At 64.3% G+C, this 20,004-nt stretch overlaps 2 protein-coding genes and 1 long non-coding RNA gene across 4 annotated transcripts; 1 reads left to right on the top strand and 2 right to left on the bottom strand.

Moving 5' to 3' along the window:
- Positions 1-671: 671 nt before the first annotated feature.
- On the bottom strand, positions 672-3,740 carry LOC144929371 (uncharacterized). The gene is made up of 3 exons (XR_013634602.1): positions 3,638-3,740; positions 3,314-3,403; positions 672-933 (listed from the first exon to the last, which is right to left on the bottom strand). It is a non-coding gene; the product is annotated as an uncharacterized LOC144929371 (long non-coding RNA).
- Positions 3,741-3,795: 55 nt separating this feature from the next.
- On the top strand, positions 3,796-6,337 carry FKBPL (FKBP prolyl isomerase like). 2 transcript variants are annotated; one of them, XM_078848716.1, is made up of 2 exons: positions 3,796-3,968; positions 5,100-6,337. In XM_078848716.1, the coding sequence occupies exon 2, from the start codon at positions 5,186-5,188 to the stop codon at positions 6,104-6,106; it is 921 nt and encodes a 306-aa protein (XP_078704842.1). In that variant the 5' UTR covers positions 3,796-3,968; positions 5,100-5,185; the 3' UTR covers positions 6,107-6,337. The 2 variants fall into 2 exon arrangements, with proteins under 2 accessions (XP_078704842.1, XP_078704841.1); XM_078848715.1 differs by lacking the exon at positions 3,796-3,968 and adding an exon at positions 4,511-4,595.
- Positions 6,338-9,018: 2,681 nt separating this feature from the next.
- Positions 9,019-18,705, bottom strand: PRRT1 (proline rich transmembrane protein 1). Its single transcript, XM_078848714.1, has 4 exons — positions 18,631-18,705; positions 11,798-12,222; positions 11,366-11,542; positions 9,019-11,275 (listed from the first exon to the last, which is right to left on the bottom strand). Exons 1-4 carry the CDS (start codon positions 18,647-18,649, stop codon positions 11,099-11,101), a joined length of 798 nt encoding a protein of 265 aa, XP_078704840.1. The 5' UTR covers positions 18,650-18,705; the 3' UTR covers positions 9,019-11,098.
- Positions 18,706-20,004: the final 1,299 nt, after the last annotated feature.

Genomic DNA, 20,004 nt, shown 5'->3' with positions numbered 1-20,004 from the left:
CCCCTAGAGGGGACAGGCCCCTGCCCCATTCCCCACCCCCTGAGCCCCCCAGTCCCTGCCCTGGGGCCAGGGGGGAGCCAGCATCCCCTAGAGGGGACAGGCCCCTGCCCCATTCCCCACCCCCTGAGACCCCAGTCCCTGCCCTGGGGCTGGATGGGAGCCGGCGCCCCCTAGAGGGGACAGGCCCCTGCCCCATTCCCCGCCCCCTGAGCCCCCCAGTCCCTGCCCTGGGGCCAGGGGGGAGCCAGCATCCCCTAGAGGGGACAGGCCCCTGCCCCATTCCCCGCCCCCTGAGCCCCCCAGTCCCCCTGCCCTGGGGCCAGGGGGGAGCCAGCATCCCCTAGAGGGGACAGGCCCCTGCCCCATTCCCCGCCCCCTGAGACCCCCAGTCCCTGCCCTGGGGCCAGGGGGGAGCCAGCATCCCCTAGAGGGGACAGGCCCCTGCCCCATTCCCCGCCCGCTAAGCCCCCCGTCCCTGCCCTGGGGCTGGATGGAAGCTGGCGCCCCCTAGAGGGGGGAGGCCCCTACTCCATTCCCCGCCCTCTGAGCCCCCCAGTCCCTGCCCTGGGGCTGGATGGGAGCCAGTGCCCCCTAGAGGGGACAGGCCCCTGCCCCCCAGCCAGCCAGTCCCCCCAGCAATCCAATCTACCAAGAACCCCGCACATGGCTCCTTTGCACAGTGGCCTCCAAAACCTCTTTATTCTGAATTCCTTTTTGGGGTACAGTGGGGGGGTCAGTGTCTCGGGTCCATCCGCTGCCCATGACCCTGGGAGTTGCCAGATGAACCGTCATTCGCCCCTCGTCAACCCCACTGTTAGCCTCAGGAGGGCCGCCCTGGTGCCCCCCGTTCTGCTGGGACCAGGGGAGTACGCCCCGGGGGGACAGAGTCCAATGGAGCCACCACTGGCCGGCGAGTTACATCTTTCTTGTCACCTACAGGGGGAAGAAAGAAGGGTGCCTGGGGAGTTACTTGGGGTGTTAACAAGCACTCCCAAATGTTAGGATATAGATATTCAGGCCTGTTTGTAAAGGCCTGTACCCTAAGAATTTAGGTCTATTCTTATCACTTGGCTAGTTCTAGAGGTATAAAAGAAAGAATCAAAATCACTGTCTGCCAGTGTCAGGGCCTTCTCTTACTGTGACAGTCTGAGGCCATGTGCTTAGGCTCAGGCCTTTGGCTAAGCAGCAGAGGCAGCCATAAACTGGGAAGCAACCGGTCACCTCCTCACATCCCAAACTAGTCCCATTGAAAGAAGGTGCTATTGGGCTGTTAGGATAAAATCCTGTCCTGATAATGCCTATCGCCTCCAGAGAAAGGAAAGCGCCTAGAAAATGTACAAGGAAACTTAGTTTGAGAGCATCCTGTCTGGCAAGAACTCACTTATCCATAGCTGGGATGTGAAATCCTCACTTCTGTATTGTTTTGTCATTATAGTTCCCACTTTGCTGTTGTTTGTCTGTATAATCTCTGTCTGGTTCTGTGATTGTTCCTGTCTGCTGTATAATTAATTTTGCTGGGTGTAAACTAATTAAGGTGGTGGGATATAATTGGTTACATAATCATGTTACAATATGTTAGGAATGGTTAGTTAAATTTCAGGAAAATGATTAGTGAAGGTATAGCTAAGCAGAACTCAAGTTTTACTATATAGTCTGCAGTCAATCAGGAAGTGTGTGGGAGAAATGGGAACAGGGAATGGGGTGGAGAAATTGGAATCATGTTTGGCTAAGGGCAGGAATGGGAACAGAGACACAGCTGTAAGGCTCTGTGGTGTCAGAGCTGGGAAGGAGGATACTAAGGAAGGAAACTGGAATCATGCTTGCTGGAAGTTCACCCAATAAACATCGAATTGTTTGCACCTTTGGACTTCAGGTATTGTTGCTCTCTGTTCATGCGAGAAGAACCAGGGAAGTAAGTGGGTGAAGGAATAAGCCCCCCCAACACCAAAATCCACTGTATTTCCATGCTGTCTCCAAACATTGTCCCTGACAGTCTCCCAGTGGGATGTGCTCCCCCATTATATTTGGGGGGGCAGAAATCACAGATATATTGCAGGGTGTGCTAGGAGGTAGCATCCTGAAGCAGTGAAAGTTTTGGGGTGCTTGCAAAGAGCAGAACAGAGGAGTTTCAGGGTGGTAGAACAGAGGTGATTTCCAGATATGGCAGGATATGAAAAACTGATTACAGATACCTAGAGGGATTGCATTTTGCAAAGATGTGGAGTGATTTTGGGGTGCAGAATTGGGAACCCCAGAGATTAGGAGGCATTTTGTGGCGCAGGGAAATCAAGAATCATGGTAGACAAGAACGGGGAACCCCAATAAAGATCTGGATGGTGTAGGTCAGTTTGAGGGGTCAGAACTAGGGGCTCCCTCAAATTAAAGGAAGATTTGGGGGGTACATAATAGATGCAGAACAGGCCAGTGGGCCCCAGAAAGATGTTAAAGGATTCTGGAGTACAGGTTCTGTTTTGAGGTGCAGAAGAGAGAGAATCTCTACAAAAAGACCGGAAATTTTGGGAGGTAGAACTAGGAAGACCCTTTATGAATATGGAGAATTTTGGAGGTTCAGAAAAGGGGGAATCTCTGCCCACAGATAGGAGAGTTTGAGGAGGGCAAAACCAGTGCCTTTGGGGGTGCAGATCAAAGGGGCCCCTCACAAAATCAGGGAAGGACTGGGGGACAAAATGGGTGAAAATTGGGGTGCAGGACAAGGGGAAGGCCAAATTAGGGGTACAGAACAGGTACATTTTGGAAGGGCAGATCAGGGCGTTTTGGGGGTGAGTTGTAAGGAGGTGGGGGAGTTTGGGATGTGAACTCAGGGTCCAGCCAGTGGGGTGCACTCTCTTGTTTAGAGGTGGCTACATGAAGGGGTGCCCTGTGGGTGTATTATGGGTGAATTTGGGGTGCTGGGAAAGGGGTACCTACTAGGTATACAGGGGAAATTTGTGGGGTGCAGCATTAGAAATTAACCTGTGGGGGCAATGGGGGAGTTTGGGGTGCTGATAAAGGTGTGATCCAGTGAGGGAATTCAGGGGCATGAACTGGGGACCCCAAGAGCTGAGATGTAGCAATAAGGAGGCATGAGAGTTTTGGGGTACAGGAGTAGAGGGGCAGCTTCCTGGGGACCGAGGAGGGTAATTTAGGGTGCAGAATTGGGGATCCTTTGAGGACAGCCTGGGAAACTTTGGGGTGCAGTTCACAGGGGTGGGGCACCTCACAGGGGTGGGGCACCCCACAGGGACTCAGATTGCTTCCAGGGGGGCTGCATGGGGACAGGGGGCCCACCAGCAAAGAAAGGGGGTGCACTTACCAAGGTCCCTGAGCCGCTTGGGGGGCAGGGGCGTCCCAGAGTCCTCCCGGCGCAGAGCCGAGGCAATTTGCCGCCCCACATAGCGGCAAGCTGATGGGAGAGAGACGGGGGCCCACTGAGAGGTGATCTGGGGGCACCATGCACCCCCTTCTTCCACCCCACCCCCCAGATCCCCTCTCACCAGCACCCTGCCGCCCCCAGGATTAGCCCCCCACGCGCCCTCCTTCTCCCTGGGTCCCCCCTTCCCAGCACCCCACAGCTTTCCCCCTCTGTCCCGGGGCCCCCAGGACTCCCTCCCCCAGAGCTCCCCCCCCCCCAACTCACCCCCAATGACCAGTCACACCATGCCGGACCCAGCTGGCCGCTGACGTAAGCGGGAATGAAATAAAGCTGGAGGGGGGCGGGGTGGAGGGAGAGCAGGGGATTCTGGGAAATGTAGTCTTCAACCCCCCTACTCCCCCGGACGCCTGGGTTCATAACCCCCCCGCCCCCGTGCGCGGGTCTGGATCAAGGGGTGAAATAATGAACACTTAACCCTGTCTCTCCCGGATGCGTGGGTTCGCACCCCTCCTCCACCCTGAATTAGGGGGTACAGAGCCCCCCCAAAAAAACTCCATCTTCCCCGGATGCCTGGGTTCATACTCCTGAATTAGGGGTACGGTCTCCCCTCCCTGAACCACATCTTGCCCTGGCTCCCGGGGGGGTTCCCACTCCTGCTTCCCCTCCCCCTGGTCCTGCGGAGCCCCCCCAACCCCTGCACCCCAGGACCCACCCTCCCTGTCCCCCCCATTCCTGCCCACCCCCACCCCCGAATCCCACCCCCTCTGCCCCATTCCCCTCAACAGCCCCTTCCACCCGCCACCCCCCCATGCACCCCTTTTGCCCCCCTCAATCTTGGGGTTCCCCCAGCTCTCCCCAGCTGCGGCCCAGAGTCCCCCACGCGTGAGGTCGGCCCCCAGCAGCCATCTTGTGCAGCCAACCCCAGCGCCCGGGGTGGGGGGACTGGGGGGGGGAGACCCCCCCAGTCCCCCCAATTGTGTGCTGCTTGTTAACACACTGATGGAGCAGGGGGTCCCAGCCCCCCCCTTCCTTGTGGGGGGCAGGGGGGCCTGGGCCTGGCCCCTCCCCACACGCCTCGGCCTGGCTAATCCAGGCAGGCTGCGGCCTAGTGGGGCCGCCCTCAGGAAGTGATGCAAAGACAAGGGGGGGCAGCGGGGGGGAGGCCGGACAAGCGGGGCCAGAGCGCAGCTGGATCCCCCCCAGTCTGTGCCCCCCGCCCGGGGTGAGGGGAGTCCAAGGGGGCACAGCTGGAGGGGGAGGAGCGAGGGAGCAGGGCAGAGACAGGCAGCACAGCCCAGAGCAGGAGGGAGCCAGGACGCCTGGGTTCTCTGTGTGGGGGCTGGGAGCCAGGATGCCTGGGTTTTCTGGCGGGGGGGCGAGCAGATGCGGGGGCTTGGAGCCAGGTCTCCTGGGTTCTTGGGGGGGGTGTCTAGCAGTTTCTGGGGGGGGCTAGGAACCAGGACTCCTGGGTTCGAGGAGGGGGGCTCTAGCAGCTTAGTGGGGGGCTGGGAGCCAGGATCCCTGGGTTCTCGGGGCGGGGGGGTCTAGCGGTTTACTCAGGGGACTAGGAACCAGGACTCCTGGGTTCTCTGTGGGGGGTCTAGCAGCATGGGGGGAGGGAGTGGGAGCCAGGACCCCTGGTTTCTCTGCGTAGGGAGGGGGGTGAGCCTGGAGCCAAGACTCTTGGGATCTTTCTGACCCATTCCCCCTGCCCTCTGGTTCACAGGAGCTGCCCATCTCTGAACCCCCCCAGGCTTCACCTCTGGGGGGTGCCGTGCCAGAGCCCCCCACTCCCCACTCGGCCGGGGGCAGATGGAGGCCGCGGCAGTGGCCAATGGGAAGGCGGAGGGCGGCGGAGCAGCGAATGGGATGAGCGGTGTTGGCAGAGGTGCTGAGCCCTGGGGCGCGGGGCCAGAAGAGGACCAGAGAGAGAACCTGGAGGTGCCCAATCAGCCGGCAGACGCCTGGGTGGCGCCGGACGGTGCCTTCACCAAGCAGGTTCTGCGGCCGGGCGCGGGGCTGGACAAGCCGACGCTGGGCGCCCTGTGCCAGGTCTTCCTGGAGGCACCGCCGGGGGCGCCCCTGGGGTACCCCACCAACCGCTGGGCCCAGCTGGAGCTGGGTGAGGGGGACGGCGCCTGGGACGGCCTGGTGGACGCCTGCCTGGAGACCATGGTGCCGGGGGAGCGGGCCGAGCTGTGGGCCCCGGGCAGGGCCGTCCTGGGGCTGCACCTGGCCTCCTTCGCCCCGGTCCCGGAGCCCTGGCAGCTGGACCCGGCGGAGAAGTGGGCGCTGGCCCTGCGGCACAAGGAGCGCGGCTCGGAGCTCTACCGGGCCGGCGAGGTGGGGGCGGCTGCCCGGCGCTACGCCCGGGCCCTGCAGCTGGCCATGGCCGCCGGCCCGGCCCCCCCGGCCCCGGAGCACGCCCGCCTGCGGGCCGACCTGCACGCCAACCTGGCCGCCTGCCAGCTGCGGCTCGCCCAGCCGGCCCACGCCGCCCGCAACTGCACCAAGGCGCTGACGCTGCGGCCCCAACACACCAAGGCCCGGTACCGCCGCGGCCTGGCCCGCGCCGCCATGAACGACCTGGAGGGGGCGGGCGAGGACTTCCGGGCAGTGCTGGCGGCCCAGCCGGGGAACACGGCCGCGCGCAGGGAGCTGGAGAGGGTGGGGCAGCGGGCGCGGGAGCGGGACGCCCGCCTGGCCCGGGCCATGAGCAAGCTCTTCTCCTGAGTGCGGCGGGGACAGAGCCCGGACCCTGCGCCTGGGGTGGGGCAGGGGGCCCTTCCGGCCTGGGGGGCGCCGGCTCCCATCCAGCCCCAGGGCGGGGACTGGCTGGCTCAGGGGGGCGGGGACTGGGACACGGGGCCCCAGTAATTCGTCAGAGTCGAGAATAAAATTTATTTCTTAAAATACAAAGAAATCGTTTGCTGTTGAAACAAGAAAATCGTTAAGTTGGGAGCAGGTCAAAGGTCGGGGTCCGGCCGTTCCGGTTGGCCGCTGGTTGGCAGAGTTCAAAGGTCAGCCCCCAGCTGAGTGGGCGGCAGGGTGTGGTGGGGTCAGGGGGCAGCCCACTGGGGTGAGAGGTCACCAGGCGTTGAGGCCTTTTCCTGCTTTACTCAGACCCCCTGGTTGGGCACAGTCCTGGGCTCACGGGCCACAGGTCAGAGGTCAGAGGTCACAGCCGTTAGCTGGGCTCACAGGCGCCAGCCAAGCCCATTAGCCGAGCCTCTGCCTGCAGGGTTAGGGTCAGAGGTCAGAGGTCACACATGGCAGCATTGGCCTGTTCCCTTTGCTCGCACCCAGCTCAGGTCAAAGGCCTGAGGTCGCAGGTGCCACTTCGGGTCAAAGGTCATAGGTCGGGTGTGGGCCAATCCCCAGTGGGGCTGGGTCAAAGATCAAGCATGAATGGAACCAAAGAAAGGCGGCGCTTGTCGGGTCAAAGGTCACGGGAAGTGGCCGGCCCCATTGGTGCCGCTCTGGCCGCCAGGCCGAAGGTCAGAGGTCAGAGGTCATGGACACTGGCTGACACTCCAACTTCAGCTCCGTGGGAAGGTCACAGAGGCCAGAGGCCACGGAGGGAGGCGGGCAGGGCTCCCCATGCACCCCCCAGCCGCTGCCCCGGTTAACGGGGCCTGTCCCAGGGCAGGGGGTGGGGGAGGTCACGGGGGGGCCAGGCGGTGGGAGGGGCAGCCCCCAAATCCACTGTCACATGCACCCTGGAGCCCTCCCCCCAGGCCTGGGAGAGCCAGAGCCATGAGCGCCCCTCGCTCCCGATCCGCAGCCCCCTGCCCCCCCCACCCTGCCGGTGCCCCTCACTCCCGACCCGCAGCCCCCTGCCCCCCCCAGCCCTGCCGGGGCCCCTCGCTCCCGATCCGCAGCCCCCTGCCCCCCCCACCCTGCCGGTGCCCCTCGCTCCCGACCCGCAGCCCCCTGCCCCCCCCCGCCCTGCCGGTGCCCCTCGCTCCCGACCCGCAGCCCCCTGCCAGCCCGGCCCTGCCCCCCCCGCCCTGCCGGTGCCCCTCGCTCCCGACCCGCAGCCCCCTCCCCCCCCCCGCCCTGCCGGGGCCCCTCGCTCCCGACCCGCAGCCCCCTGCCCCCCCCAGCCCTGCCGGTGCCCCTCGCTCCCGACCCGCAGCCCCCTGCCCCCCCCGCCCTGCCGGGGCCCCTCGCTCCCGACCCGCAGCCCCCTGCCCCCCCCAGCCCTGCCGGGGCCCCTCGCTCCCGAGCCGCAGCCCCCTGCCCCCCCCAGCCCTGCCGGGGCCCCTCGCTCCCGACCCGCAGCCCCCTGCCCCCCCCAGCCCTGCCGGGGCCCCTCGCTCCCGACCCGCAGCCCCCTGCCCCCCCCAGCCCTGCCGGGGCCCCTCGCTCCCGACCCGCAGCCCCCGGCCCCCCCCAGCCCTGCCGGGGCCCCTCGCTCCCGACCCGCAGCCCCCGGCCCCCCCCAGCCCTGCCGGGGCCCCTCGCTCCCGACCCGCAGCCCCCTGCCCCCCCCAGCCCTGCCGGTGCCCCTCGCTCCCGACCCGCAGCCCCCTGCCCCCCGCACCCTGCCGGGGCCCCTCGCTCCCGACCCGCAGCCCCCTGCCCCCCCCAGCCCTGCCGGTGCCCCTCGCTCCCGACCCGCAGCCCCCTGCCCCCCCCAGCCCTGCCGGTGCCCCTCGCTCCCGACCCGCAGCCCCCTGCCCCCCGCACCCTGCCGGTGCCCCTCGCTCCCGACCCGCAGCCCCCTGCCAGCCCAGCCCTGGGCCCCCCCAACCCTGCCGGTGCCCCTCGCTCCCGACCCGCAGCCCCCTGCCAGCCCGGCCCTGGGCCCCCCCGCACCCTGCCGGTGCCCCTCACTCCCGACCCGCAGCCCCCTGCCAGCCCAGCCCTGCCCCCCCAGCCCTGCCGGTGCCCCTCACTCCCGACCCGCAGCCCCCTGCCAGCCCAGCCCTACCCCCCCAGCCCTGCCGGTGCCCCTCACTCCCGACCCGCAGCCCCCTGCCCCCGCCCAGCCCTGCCGGTGCCCCTCACTCCCAACCCATAGCACCTGCTAGCCCTGCCCTGCCCCCGAACCCTACAGCTCTGCTTGTCTGTGACAGGTCCCCACCCCCAGCTGCCTCCCCCTCTCTGGCCCTACATGCCCGGAGCCAACACATGGTCCCTCCATCCTTCTGTAGCCAGGCAACCGTCACCATGGATACATCGAAGCTCCAGGATGCTGGGCGTGGGCGGGGGCCCTACAGGGAACTGAGTGAGGGCGAGGGGGGCTCAGGACGGGGGCACGGATTTGGGGGGTTGGGGAAGGGAAACCGGGCGGTGGGGGGAGCTGGGGGCAGATGGAGCCGTACAGGGAGGCTGCTCAGGGAGTGGGGGAGCGGTGAGGTGGGGCCACTGGGGCTGGGGAGGGTTAATGGGGCAAGAGGGGGGAGATGGGGGGTGGGGAACAGGGGGGGCAGCACTATGGGCTTTGATATTTCCTTCTGTTGCCTGTGATGAGAGGGTAACACCCCCCCCCACTGCCCCTCGCCAGCCAGCCCCCGCCCTGGGGCCGGATGGGAGCCGGCGACCCCCAGAAGGGACAGGCCCCAGCCCCTTACCCTGCCCCCCCGTTCCCCCCGCCCGGTTCCCGTGCAGCCGGCCAGGGGACAGGGACGACTCTGGTGTTGTTATCAATAGAGATTTATTAACCCAGGTCACTTGCAAACAGAAACGTCGCGTCCCGCGACAGGGAGAGGAACTGGGGGGCCGGATCGCAAAGGGACCAGGGCCATGTAGGGGGGTACAATGGACCACACAACACAGCACCCCCCCAAGCTCTGCCAGTGCCCCTCACTCCCGACCCGCAGCCCCCCGCTAGCCCAGCGCGCCTCTCATGTTTGGGGTCACTGCAAGGGATCCCCAGATGTCTAGGCTTTGGGGCAGCGTGTTGGGTGGGAGTGACTTAGGGGGACCCCGATAATGAACAGTGTCTCCCCCACCCCAGTGATTGTGCCCCCAGACTCCAAACACCCCAAACCCCTGGACCCTCAAACTTCTCCCCTCCCTGCCCCCTCTGTCCCCCTGAACCAGGAACCAGGCGTCCCAGAGGGGCGGCATCACTCACTTGTGGGGGCCGTGGGAAAAGAGAGGTCTCTTTTGGAGTGGGGGGGGTTGTGTATCTTAAAGGGCCAGTGTCACAGATATGGGGGGGCTCATGCTGGGGGTCACACCTTGGCAAGGGGGATATTTCATTGCTATGTACAGCTGGGGGCTCTGTGATATATTGGGGTTTGCGCCCCCCCAATCTGGAGCAAAATGTTTATGGGGGAGGGGCTAAAAGGGGGAGGGGCTGTGGGGAAAGGCGAGAGGGAAGAAAGAGGGCAGAGCCACTCCTGAAGAAGGCGGAGCCAATTGGGGAGAAGCCAATCAGAGCTTTGGGGGAGCAATCAAGGCATGACGATATTAGGGGGAATGAGGGGGCGGAGCCTGATATGAAGGGGCGTGGTCTGATGGGGAAGCTCAGGAATATATTTAGGGTGAGCCAGGGGGCGTGGCCTGAGCCAATGGGGCGTGGCCTAGTCATGTGGGAGTGGAGTCAGACCCAGGACTGGGGGGAGAATATGGTGGCTGCAGAGCATTATGGGTAGCATTCCATTGAAGGGGGTGGCCAAAGGGGCAGGGTGTGAGGCCAGGGGGCGGAGCTTGTCCCTAGGGGCCAGAGCCGGAGGTGCTGACGGGAAAATGATAGTTGCAAAGGATTATGGGAATTGCTTAGTTGGGGCGGGCTGTGGGGCTGCCAAGGGGGCAGAGCCAAAGATGCCTGTGGGGAGGGATGGGGGGGCAATGGTTACAAAGGATCATGGGAAAGACTCTGCTCGGAAGGGGGGTGTTGTCATGGATACAGGGGTGACTGGGGGGCAGGGCCGGGTTTTATGGGCTGGAGCCAGGAGAGGCTGCAAAGTCTCCTGGGTATCCCAGAGGGTGGTGGCTGCAGGGGATTCTGGGTGTTGCTGGCTGGAGCAGGGGTTGCAAAGCATCATGGGTCTCCTGGGGGGACAATACCTGCAGGGGACTGTGGGTCCGGTGGGCGGGGGCTGCAAGGGATTGTGGGTAACATTGGCTGCAAGGGATGCCCGGTCATGTTGGCAATGGCTGCAGAGGATTGTGGGTAATGGCATCCGCAGGGGATTATCAGCCTGGCTGGCAGGTGGGGCTACCAGTGGGCGGGGCCTGATTGGGGGGCAGGGGCAGCTGTAGGTGGGGCCTGGTTTGTGATTGGAGCCAGCAGTGGGCGGGGCCTGTTGCGCAGGCTGTGGGCGAGGCCAGCAGTGGGCGGGGCCTGATTCATAGGCTGGCCCGGCAGTGGGTGGAGCCTGGTCGGCAGGCAGGGCGGGGGGGCGCGGAGCCAGCGGGGGGGGCGGGGCTAGGGGTCCCCATGGTCGTCGTGGTGCTGGGCGGGGCCCGGTCGGCGGGTGGGGGCGGGGCCGGGCGCGTGGCCGGGGGCGGGGCTAGGGGTCCCCGTGGTTGTCGTGGTGCTGGGCGGGGCCCAGTTGGCGGGCGGGGGTGGGGCCAGGGGTGGGGCCAGGGGCGGGGGCGGTGGGCGGGGCTAGGGGTCCCCGTGGTCGTCGTGGTGCTGGGGGGGGCCTGGGTGGCGGTGGGGCCGGGGGCGGGGCTAGGGGTCCCCGTGGTCGTTGTGGTGCTGGGCGGGGCCCAGTCGGCGGGCAGGGGCGGGGCCGGGGGCGGGGCCGGCGGGCGGGGGCGGGGCTAGGGGTCCCAGTCGTTGTCGTGGTGCTGGGCGGCGATGATGATGACCACGGTGAGGATGGTGCACAGCACCATGGCGGCGATGCCCACGGCCAGGCTGATGAAGGAGAAGTTCCGGGCCTCCCGCGACGCGATCTCGGCCGAGACAATGTCCCCCCGCGCCACGGCCGTCCGCACCTGGGGGGACACGGCATTGGGTCAGGTGCTGCCCCCTGCCCCGCCCCGCCCCCCAGGCCCCCCGCGGCGCCCCGCCCCGGCCCCGCGGACCTGCACGGCTTTGATGATGGCGATGATGCCCGTGGGCCAGAAGCAGCAGATGGTGGTGAGCACCGCAATGGGCAGGTAGTCGTGGGGCGGCCGGCGCGGCTCCAGGATGGCGATTCCTGGGGGCATCTGGGGTGGGGAGACCCCCGGGGGCGGGGGAGGGTTGCTGGGGGGGTACGGCTGGGGGGAGAGAGAGAGAGAGTTAAACGGGGAATCCACAGCCAGGTGGGAAGCCACACCCACCTGAGTGAAGCCCCGCCCCCAACAGCAGGGGAAGCCCCGCCCCCTGCAATGGGGGAAACCTCATCCCAGGGAGGCCCCGTCCCCCATCAGTGGGGGAATCCCCATCCCAGGAGGCCCCGCCCCCAAGAGCAGAGGGAAGCCCCACTCCAGGGAAGCAGACCCCGCCGCCCCCCCGGGACCCCCCCTACTCACCGTGCCTACGGGGTACACCGGGACGTAGGCCGTGCAGGGCTGCAGCTGCACAGGGTAGCCGGGGTGCATGTACCCCCCGATGGGCAGGGTCCCCATGGGCGGGTGCGTCGGGACCATGTAGCCCTGTGGGGGGGCGCTGAACTGGGTCTCCTGCATGTAGGGGTCGGGGGGCAGGCGTGGCAGGGTGGCCGAGTGGTGGTGGGGGGGCCGGGGCAGGGTGGCCGAGGTGGGGGGCGGCCGGGGCAGGGTGGCCGCCCCCCCGAGGCGAGGCAGGGTGGCGATGCCAGAGTGGGGGGGCAGGTGCGGGGGGTCACTGTAGCCGGGGAAGAGGGGGGCATTATTGGGGGCATCGGGTGGGGGAGGGGGCGGCTGCAGTGGGGCATTGTAGGGAGGGGGGGAGGTGTGGGGGCCAGAGTCCGGTAAGCCTGGGAAAGAAAGGGGGTAAGGTTAGAGACTCCCCTATATACACAGTGTCCCCTATACACATATACAGACAGGGCCCCCTATATTCGCAGCCCCCCATATACACACACAGAGCGCCCGCTCCTCCTGGGGGGGCTCCAGGGGTGCCCACCCCTGGAATTGGGGCACCGGTTCCCGGGGGTTCTCTCTCCTGAGCACCGATCCGGCGCCGCTCTCAGTTTTTAGGTCACTCGGTCTATTTATAGAGGGAGACACGGAGCCTGGGGGGCGGCGGAGCAAACAGAGAGAGATGGAGAGAAACTGGATGGGGGGAGGACGGGAGATGGATGACACCCCCCCCACACACACACAGCTCTGCTGGTGCCCCTCAATCCCACCCCATAGCTCCCTGCTATCCCAGCCCCGGGCTCCCCCACGGCCCCTCCCCCCAGCCCCAGTTAGTCGAGGACAGCTCCGGGGTGACAGGGGTGGGGGTACAAATGGCTGGGCCAGGGCGGTGGCGAAGGCTAGAGTGGGCCGACGCGGAGGCGGAGCGGCGTTAGGGGTTGCGTCTACACGGCAAAAAGGCACAGCGAGGTTCAGAGCCCGAATCTAGCTTGTGCTGCATCGCTACAAACGGCTGTGCAGGTGTTTGGGGATGGGAGACCCCCCCCCCCCGCCGCCCCCAAGGTTACCAAGCCGCAGCCCAATGTCTACACAGCGCTCTGAATGCTTGTGGAGCCGTGTTTCACGGCCCGCGGAAAGCCATGATGAGCCAAATCAGCGGGCAGGAAGAATTTCATCAGAGAAACGTTCATGCTAATTAGGAATTGTTTGCGAGAGGCCCGAACTGCCACAATTGAGAAAGGAGGCCACACTGGTTAAAAAAACAACCTGGCTTAGAGGGGAAGTGTGGGCAGCTATAAAAAATAAAACATAAAAAATGGAAATGAGGGAACGTTGATAGTAATGAATATGAATCAGAAACTAGGAATTGTAGAAAATTGATAAGGGAAGCAAAAGGACACAACGTGAAGTCTGTGGCCGCAGGGTTAAGGACAACAAGGAGTATTTTAAATATATTAGCAATAAAAAGAATCCCGACAATGCTATTTGTCCATTACTAGATGAAAATGGTAGAATTATCGATAATAGTGCAGATAAGGCAGATGGATTCAATAAATATTTCTGTTCTCCATTTGGCAAAAAAGCCAGATGATGTAGTCCTCTCAGATGATCATGGTGAAGAACCACTTTCTATTCCAGTAGTATTCAGGACAATGTTAAACAGCAGCTACTAAAGTTAGACATTTTTAAATCAGTAGGTCTAGATAACTTTCTTCCAAGAAGTTTAAAAGAGCTGGCTGAGGAGATTGCTGCATCGTTAATGTTGATATCCAATATGTCTTGGGACACTTGGGAAGTTCCAGAAGATTTGAAGAATGCTAATGTTGCACCAATATTTAAAAAGGGTAAATGGGATGACCTGAGTAATTATAGATCTGTCACCTGACACTGATCCCAGGCAAGAGAATGAAATGTAAGATATGGGGACTCCAATAATAAATCATTAAACTAGCGTAATATATTTAATACCAATGAGCAGGGGTTTAGGGGAAATAGATCTTTTCAGACTAACTTGATATCTTTTTGTGATGGGGTTATAAATCCGGTTGATAAAAGTAACAGTTCGTCTTGGAAGGCTCAGATTTCTACCGGTGAATGGTGATTTCACCACACACACAAACCGATGAAAAGATATTTCTCCTGATAACAAAATGTGCAGACAGAACAAAGTAAGAAAAAAACGCAGCTTGAGAACTTAATCGAGTTTGCTTTAAGAACATCGACTTTGGAAATTCTGGCCTGATGTTGGCTATTTCTGTTTTAGTGGGTATAAATCATAGAATCCTAGACCTTGGCCTGTCCTCAGAGGTTAAGGAGAACAATTTACCTCCCTCCTTTAACTTTTTGAATCTTAACGTTTACGCTCATTCAATAATTACCGTCCGACCCCCCTGATAATTACCTTCAACTGCGACCATTTAAATCGATAAACATTACAAAATGTGCCAAACCCATCATTTTGCGCAAATGTGAATATTTAATTGGATGGAAATATTTTAAAAGCTAAAAACCAACATGGATATTATCAAAAAACAAATCTCGAATTCTGCCCAGCCTCGTCCTAGTGCTGAGGTGCGACACTCAGCCTTCTGTAAAGCGTCCATCTTGGTACCGCACGACATTGTGCAAACTGGAACGATACAAAATCAACCCGGGGCCAACCGTTCTCGGGGGAAGAAACAGAAAGGCCCTGAGTGAATTCAGTGAAAACAGGGAAAGCCTGTGGCTTTGACAAGGTATCCCCAGAAGCACGGCAGCACCTGGGGAAGACACGCAGCTGGCATTGGCCGGCCGTCGTCATGTCACTCGCCGCGCGTGATGCCCACGAGGTGGCGGAAAGCCAAGGAGAGGAGACCAGCGTCAGCACCCAGCTCTCAGCAGGGTCACTCCTGGGCTGTGGCTACGAACTCCCACGGAGACTCCCGCCCAGGGCAGACAGCTTTGGCGTGGCGATCCGGCAGATTTCCGACCAAAGCGAGGCACCGGTGACCAAGTGCTGGCCCTCGCTACGAGCGCTGAGAATGGGTTGCAAGAGAAGACGAAGACCGGGGCTGTCTTTTTGTGACCCGACAGCAGCCGGTGACAGCGGCCGGCTGACAAGATATCACGAGTTCTCCCTCGACGATGGGTTGTCCTCGTGGCATCTGAGCTGATGCTCCGAGGTAGGTGTTTCCAGGTGGCTCCGACAAAGCGCCTGGAGACTCCCGACAGCCAGACTCTCCAAGGCCGGGTCTAACGCCTCCACCACGGACCTGCCGACACCATCTCCAGCCGGCTCGCGTCCGCTGACGACGCCTGCTTGGCCTCACGGGACCGTGACTTGCAGGAGGCTGAGGAGGACCCTGAAGAGGCGTTGGGCGGCCACCCGAGGCTGGTGCGAGAAATAGGCCAATGCCCGGGGTGGGAGACGTGCCCAGCACCGAGGGCAGCAGGACACCTAGCCGGAGGGGGGTGCGCACCCCCATCCGCAGCAGCTCACCGGGGTGGACGGGCTGGGAGGGAGCCCCAGCCGCTCCCGGGAACTCCCACACCAAGGACCTGGCTCCGGCTCCCCCGGTGCCTCGGGAGCCAGCAGAGCACGGTCAGGTGGGGCTGGGCCAAGGCCGACCGCGCCCACGGCACCCCGGACAGCCCACAGTGCATGCGGACGATGCGCTTCACGCTGGACACGGCAGACTCGGAGCCCACTGAGGGGCTCAAGACCACTTTGCATTTCCGCCCCCTAAAGTTTGCCTTGCCCAAGCGTAATCGTTAGCTAGCTTAATATTGGCTCAAAACGTCCCAGCAGACAGTGACTCCCCATCCAGCCGGGGGGCGTCCTGTGGGTCCCGCAAGGGTCCGTTCTTGGCCCTCCACGAATTCGTATTTTTCTCGGCGACTCGGGAGAAAACATCAGAGCATGACGGATAAAACGTGCCGACGACCCAAACCCCAGCAGAGCGGGAACGGGCAAAGAGACAGGGCCCCGATCCCGAGCGGTCCGGTGGGTCGCAGGGGAGCTGGGCCGGAGCCAACAATCTGCGTGTCAGTCCGGCTCCGTGTCAACGTCTCCCTCGAGCAGAGCGTGGCGGCCGCAGGGCCAGGCCGGGGGACGCTGCCCCGGGACACAGACTGCGGGTGATGGTGCAGACTCAGCCGGACGGGAGCCGCCGTGGCGACGCCGGGGCAAAGGGCGAATGCCGTCCCGGGGTGCTGGCGGGGGGTCTCGGGTAGGAGCCGGGAGGGGATTATCCCGCGGCGGGATCCTGGCTCCCGTTCTGGTGCCCGCGATTCGAGGGGGGTGTGGGTCCATCGGGGAGGACCCCGAGGACGATGAAGGGGTTAGAAAACCGGCCTCGGAGCGAGACCCCCCAGGAGCTCGGTCGATTTGCTGAGCACGGCCGGCGAAGGGGGGACGTGTCTCCAGCTGGAGGCACCGACCGGGAACCAAAAATCCCCCGGGGTCCTCAGGCCGGCAGGGGATCGAACCCCAGCCTGGCCAGGAGCTGGCAGAGCCAGCCTGGGAACAAGGCGTCAGCTTGTGGCCGGAGGGGAATGATCCAGGGGGGCGATTTCCCCAGGGCTGTGGGGCTGCTCCCGCCCTGGCCAGGGGTACATCCCGCCAGGTGGGGGTCAGCAGGGGGGCCGCTCTCTGGCTCGGGCTAGGCACCAAGCTGGCCATCGAGGGCTGGAATCGATGAACGTATGAAAATCCACCCCCTCGCCCCCCATCACTGCTCCCCCACCTGTTCTCCCATCGTCCCCTGCTCCCCCCACCCCATCACTGCTCCCCCAACCTCTTCTCCCGTCGTCCCCTCTCCCCCCGCCCCATCACTGCTCCCCCGACCTCTTCTCCCGTCGTCCCCTCTCCCCCCGCCCCATCACTGCTCCCCCGACCTCTTCTCCCATCGTCCCCTGCTCCCCCCACCCCATCACTGCTCCCCACACCTCTTCTCCCGTCGTCTCCTGCTCCCCCCACCCCATCACTGCTCCCCACACCTCTTCTCCCGTCGTCTCCTGCTCCCCCCACCCCATCACTGCTCCCCACACCTCTTCTCCCGTCGTCCCCTCTCCCCCTGCCCCTTCACTGCTCCCCCCACCTCTTCTCCCATCGTCCCCTGCTCCCCCCACCCCATCACTGCTCCCCACACCTCTTCTCCCGTCGTCCCCTCTCCCCCTGCCCCTTCACTGCTCCCCCCACCTCTTCTCCCATCATCCTCTGCTCCCCCCACCCCATCACTGCTCCCCCAACCTCTTCTCCCGTCGTCCCCTCTCCCCCCGCCCCATCACTGCTCCCCCGACCTCTTCTCCCATCGTCCCCTGCTCCCCCCACCCCATCACTGCTCCCCACACCTCTTCTCCCGTCGTCTCCTGCTCCCCCCACCCCATCACTGCTCCCCCCACCTCTTCTCCCGTCGTCCCCTCTCCCCCCTGCCCCTTCACTGCTCCCCCCACCTCTTCTCCCATCGTCCCCTGCTCCCCCCACCCCATCACTGCTCCCCACACCTCTTCTCCCGTCGTCCCCTCTCCCCCCACCCCATCACTGCTCCCCACACCTCTTCTCCCGTCGTCTCCTGCTCCCCCCACCCCATCACTGCTCCCCACACCTCTTCTCCCGTCGTCCCCTCTCCCCCTGCCCCTTCACTGCTCCCCCACCTGTTCTCCCATCATCCCCTGCTCCCCCACCCCATCACTGCTCCCCACACCTCTTCTCCCGTCGTCTCCTGCTCCCCCCGCCCCATCACTGCTCCCCACACCTCTTCTCCCGTCGTCCCCTCTCCCCCTGCCCCTTCACTGCTCCCCCCACCTCTTCTCCCATCATCCTCTGCTCCCCCCACCCCATCACTGCTCCCCCGACCTCTTCTCCCATCGTCCCCTGCTCCCCCCACCCCATCACTGCTCCCCACACCTCTTCTCCCGTCGTCCCCTCTCCCCCCACCCCATCACTGCTCCCCCGACCTCTTCTCCCGTCGTCCCCTCTCCCCCCACCCCATCACTGCTCCCCCCACCTCTTCTCCCATCATCCTCTGCTCCCCTCGCCCCCTTCACTGCTCCCCCCACCTCTTCTCCCATCATCCCCTGCTCCCCTCGCCCCCTTCAATGCTCCCCCCTCCTCTTCTCCCATCATCCTCTGCTCCCCCCGCCCCCTTCACTGTTCCCCGCACCTCTTCTCCCATCATCCCCTGCTCCCCCCACACCTCCACCCCCATCTACCCACACACAATCCCGCCATACCCACTCGCTGCCCCACGTCCCGTCTCCATCCATGTTCTGTCCCCCCATCCCTCCATGCCCTCCCCTACACATGCCCACCCACCCATTCATCACTCACTGTCCCCCCCACACCCCATTCCTGGTGCCCCATCTGCCCCCTCCCCACTCATCTGCCCCCTCCCCACTCCCCCCACACCCCATTCCCCATCCCCCCCACCTCATTCCTGCTCCCCCAGCACCTGCCCCCTCCCCCATCCCCACTCCCCCACCACCCCATTCCTGCCCCCCCAGCCGTCCCCTGCCCCATCCCCACTCCCCCACCACCCCATTCCTGACCCCCCAGCCGTCCCCTGCCCCATCCCCACTCCCCCACCACCCCATTCCTGACCCCCCAGCCGTCCCCTGCCCCATCCCCACTCCCCCACCACCCCATTCCTGACCCCCCAGCCGTCCCCTGCCCCATCCCCACTCCCCCACCACCCCATTCCTGCGCCCCAGCCGTCCCCTGCCCCATCCCCACTCCCCCACCACCCCATTCCTGACCCCCCAGCCGTCCCCTGCCCCATCCCCACTCCCCCACCACCCCATTCCTGCCCCCCAGCCCCTCTCACCTGTTTTCTCGGAGCTCATCTTGCGGGGGTTGGCTCCGCTCGTCTCTTCTGCGAAGCAGCCGGGCGGCGGGGGGGGGGGGGAACTAGCGGCAGCAGCTGCAGCGTCACCGCCTCCCCCCCCCCGAACCGAGCTGGGACCCGGATCCCCCCCCGCCCCCCCAGAGCCCGAGCTGCCGAGACAGGGACCCGCCAGGCAGAGACACGAGGCGTGAACAACGCGTCCCCCTCCCGCCCCGCCGCCCCCCCCAGCCCTGCCGGAGCCCCTCACTCCCGACCCCCAGCCCTGCCCGACCCGCAGCCCCCCCGCTCCCTGGGGCCCCTCACTCCCGCCCCGCAGCCCCCTGCACCCCACAGCCCTGCCGGGGTCCCCCACTCCCGACCCCCAGCCCCCTGCTCCCCTCACTCCTGCCCCAGAGCCCTGCCCAACCCGCAGCCCCCCCGCTCCCTGGGGCCCCTCACTCCCGCCCCGCAGCCCCCTGCACCCCGCAGCCCTGCCGGGGTCCCCCACTCCCGACCCCCAGCCCCCTGCTCCCCTCACTCCTGCCCCACAGCCCCCCCCCAGCCCTGCCCAACCCGCAGCCCCCCCGCTCCCTGGGGCCCCTCACTCCCGCCCCGCAGCCCTGCCGGGGTCCCCCACTCCCGAACCCCAGCCCCTGCTAGCCCAGCCCTGAGGTCTCTGGGTGCAGTGAGGCGTGTGAAAGTTGGGGGCTCGTTGTTTCACACCTGCAGGTGATGAGCTGAGACCCACACAGCTCATGACACTGGTGGTTTGTGTCCTCGTATAGGGTTCCCCTGGCAATCAGGCCTGCCCCATTGCCCCAGGGCGGCTCTAGAGAGCAGCAGGGACCCTACGCTAACGAACCGGGGGAGCACGAGACCATCGCTCCCCGCTAACGAACTGGAAAGAGAGGGTTGGGGGGGTCACTGCGCCCCTGGGAAGGGGAGAGTCATGGGGGTCACTAGAAGGCACCCTCAGGAAAGGGAGGCTCGGGGTGTCCCTGGGGGCACTGCACCCCCAGGACAGTGGGATCGGGGGTCCCTAGGGGTGCTAGTGAAGGGGGGTGCAGGGGTTCACTAGGAGGCAACATGCCCCTGGGAAGAGGAGGTTCAGAAGCATCACTGGGGGTGCTGCACGCCAGGAAGGGGAGGAACAGGGGGGGCACTGTGCAGCCAGGAAGTGGGGGTTCAGGGGGTGATGGGGGGTGCTGCACCCCTGGGAAGGTGTGACGAAGTGGGACTGTTCTTAATGTTTCCTCTGAATAGTGTGGGGGTGCCTCAGTTTCCCCTAGGCAGTTCTTAAGTATCTAGGTGGTGGGGTAAGGGTGTATGATCATTGCAGAGCCCTAGAGGGCCGGTGTGTGCAGGGGTCTGGAC

This window comes from Lepidochelys kempii, chromosome 14 (genome assembly GCF_965140285.1).
Source record: "Lepidochelys kempii isolate rLepKem1 chromosome 14, rLepKem1.hap1, whole genome shotgun sequence".
Lineage (NCBI taxonomy): Eukaryota > Metazoa > Chordata > Testudines > Cheloniidae > Lepidochelys > Lepidochelys kempii.
The sequence above is the reverse complement of the archived record's forward strand: the minus strand, read 5'-3'. Positions and strand labels throughout refer to the sequence as shown.

Coding starts and splice junctions, on each gene's coding strand:
- FKBPL (XM_078848716.1), top strand. CDS start 5,186: ATGGAGGCCGCGGCAGTGGCCAATGGGAAGGCGGAGGGCGGCGGAGCA.
- PRRT1 (XM_078848714.1), bottom strand. Junction 11,543..11,797: donor CGGTGTACCCCGTAGGCACG/GTGAGTAGGGGG, acceptor CTCTCCCCCCAG/CCGTACCCCCCCAGCAACCC. Junction 11,276..11,365: donor CCATCATCAAAGCCGTGCAG/GTCCGCGGGGCC, acceptor GTGTCCCCCCAG/GTGCGGACGGCCGTGGCGCG.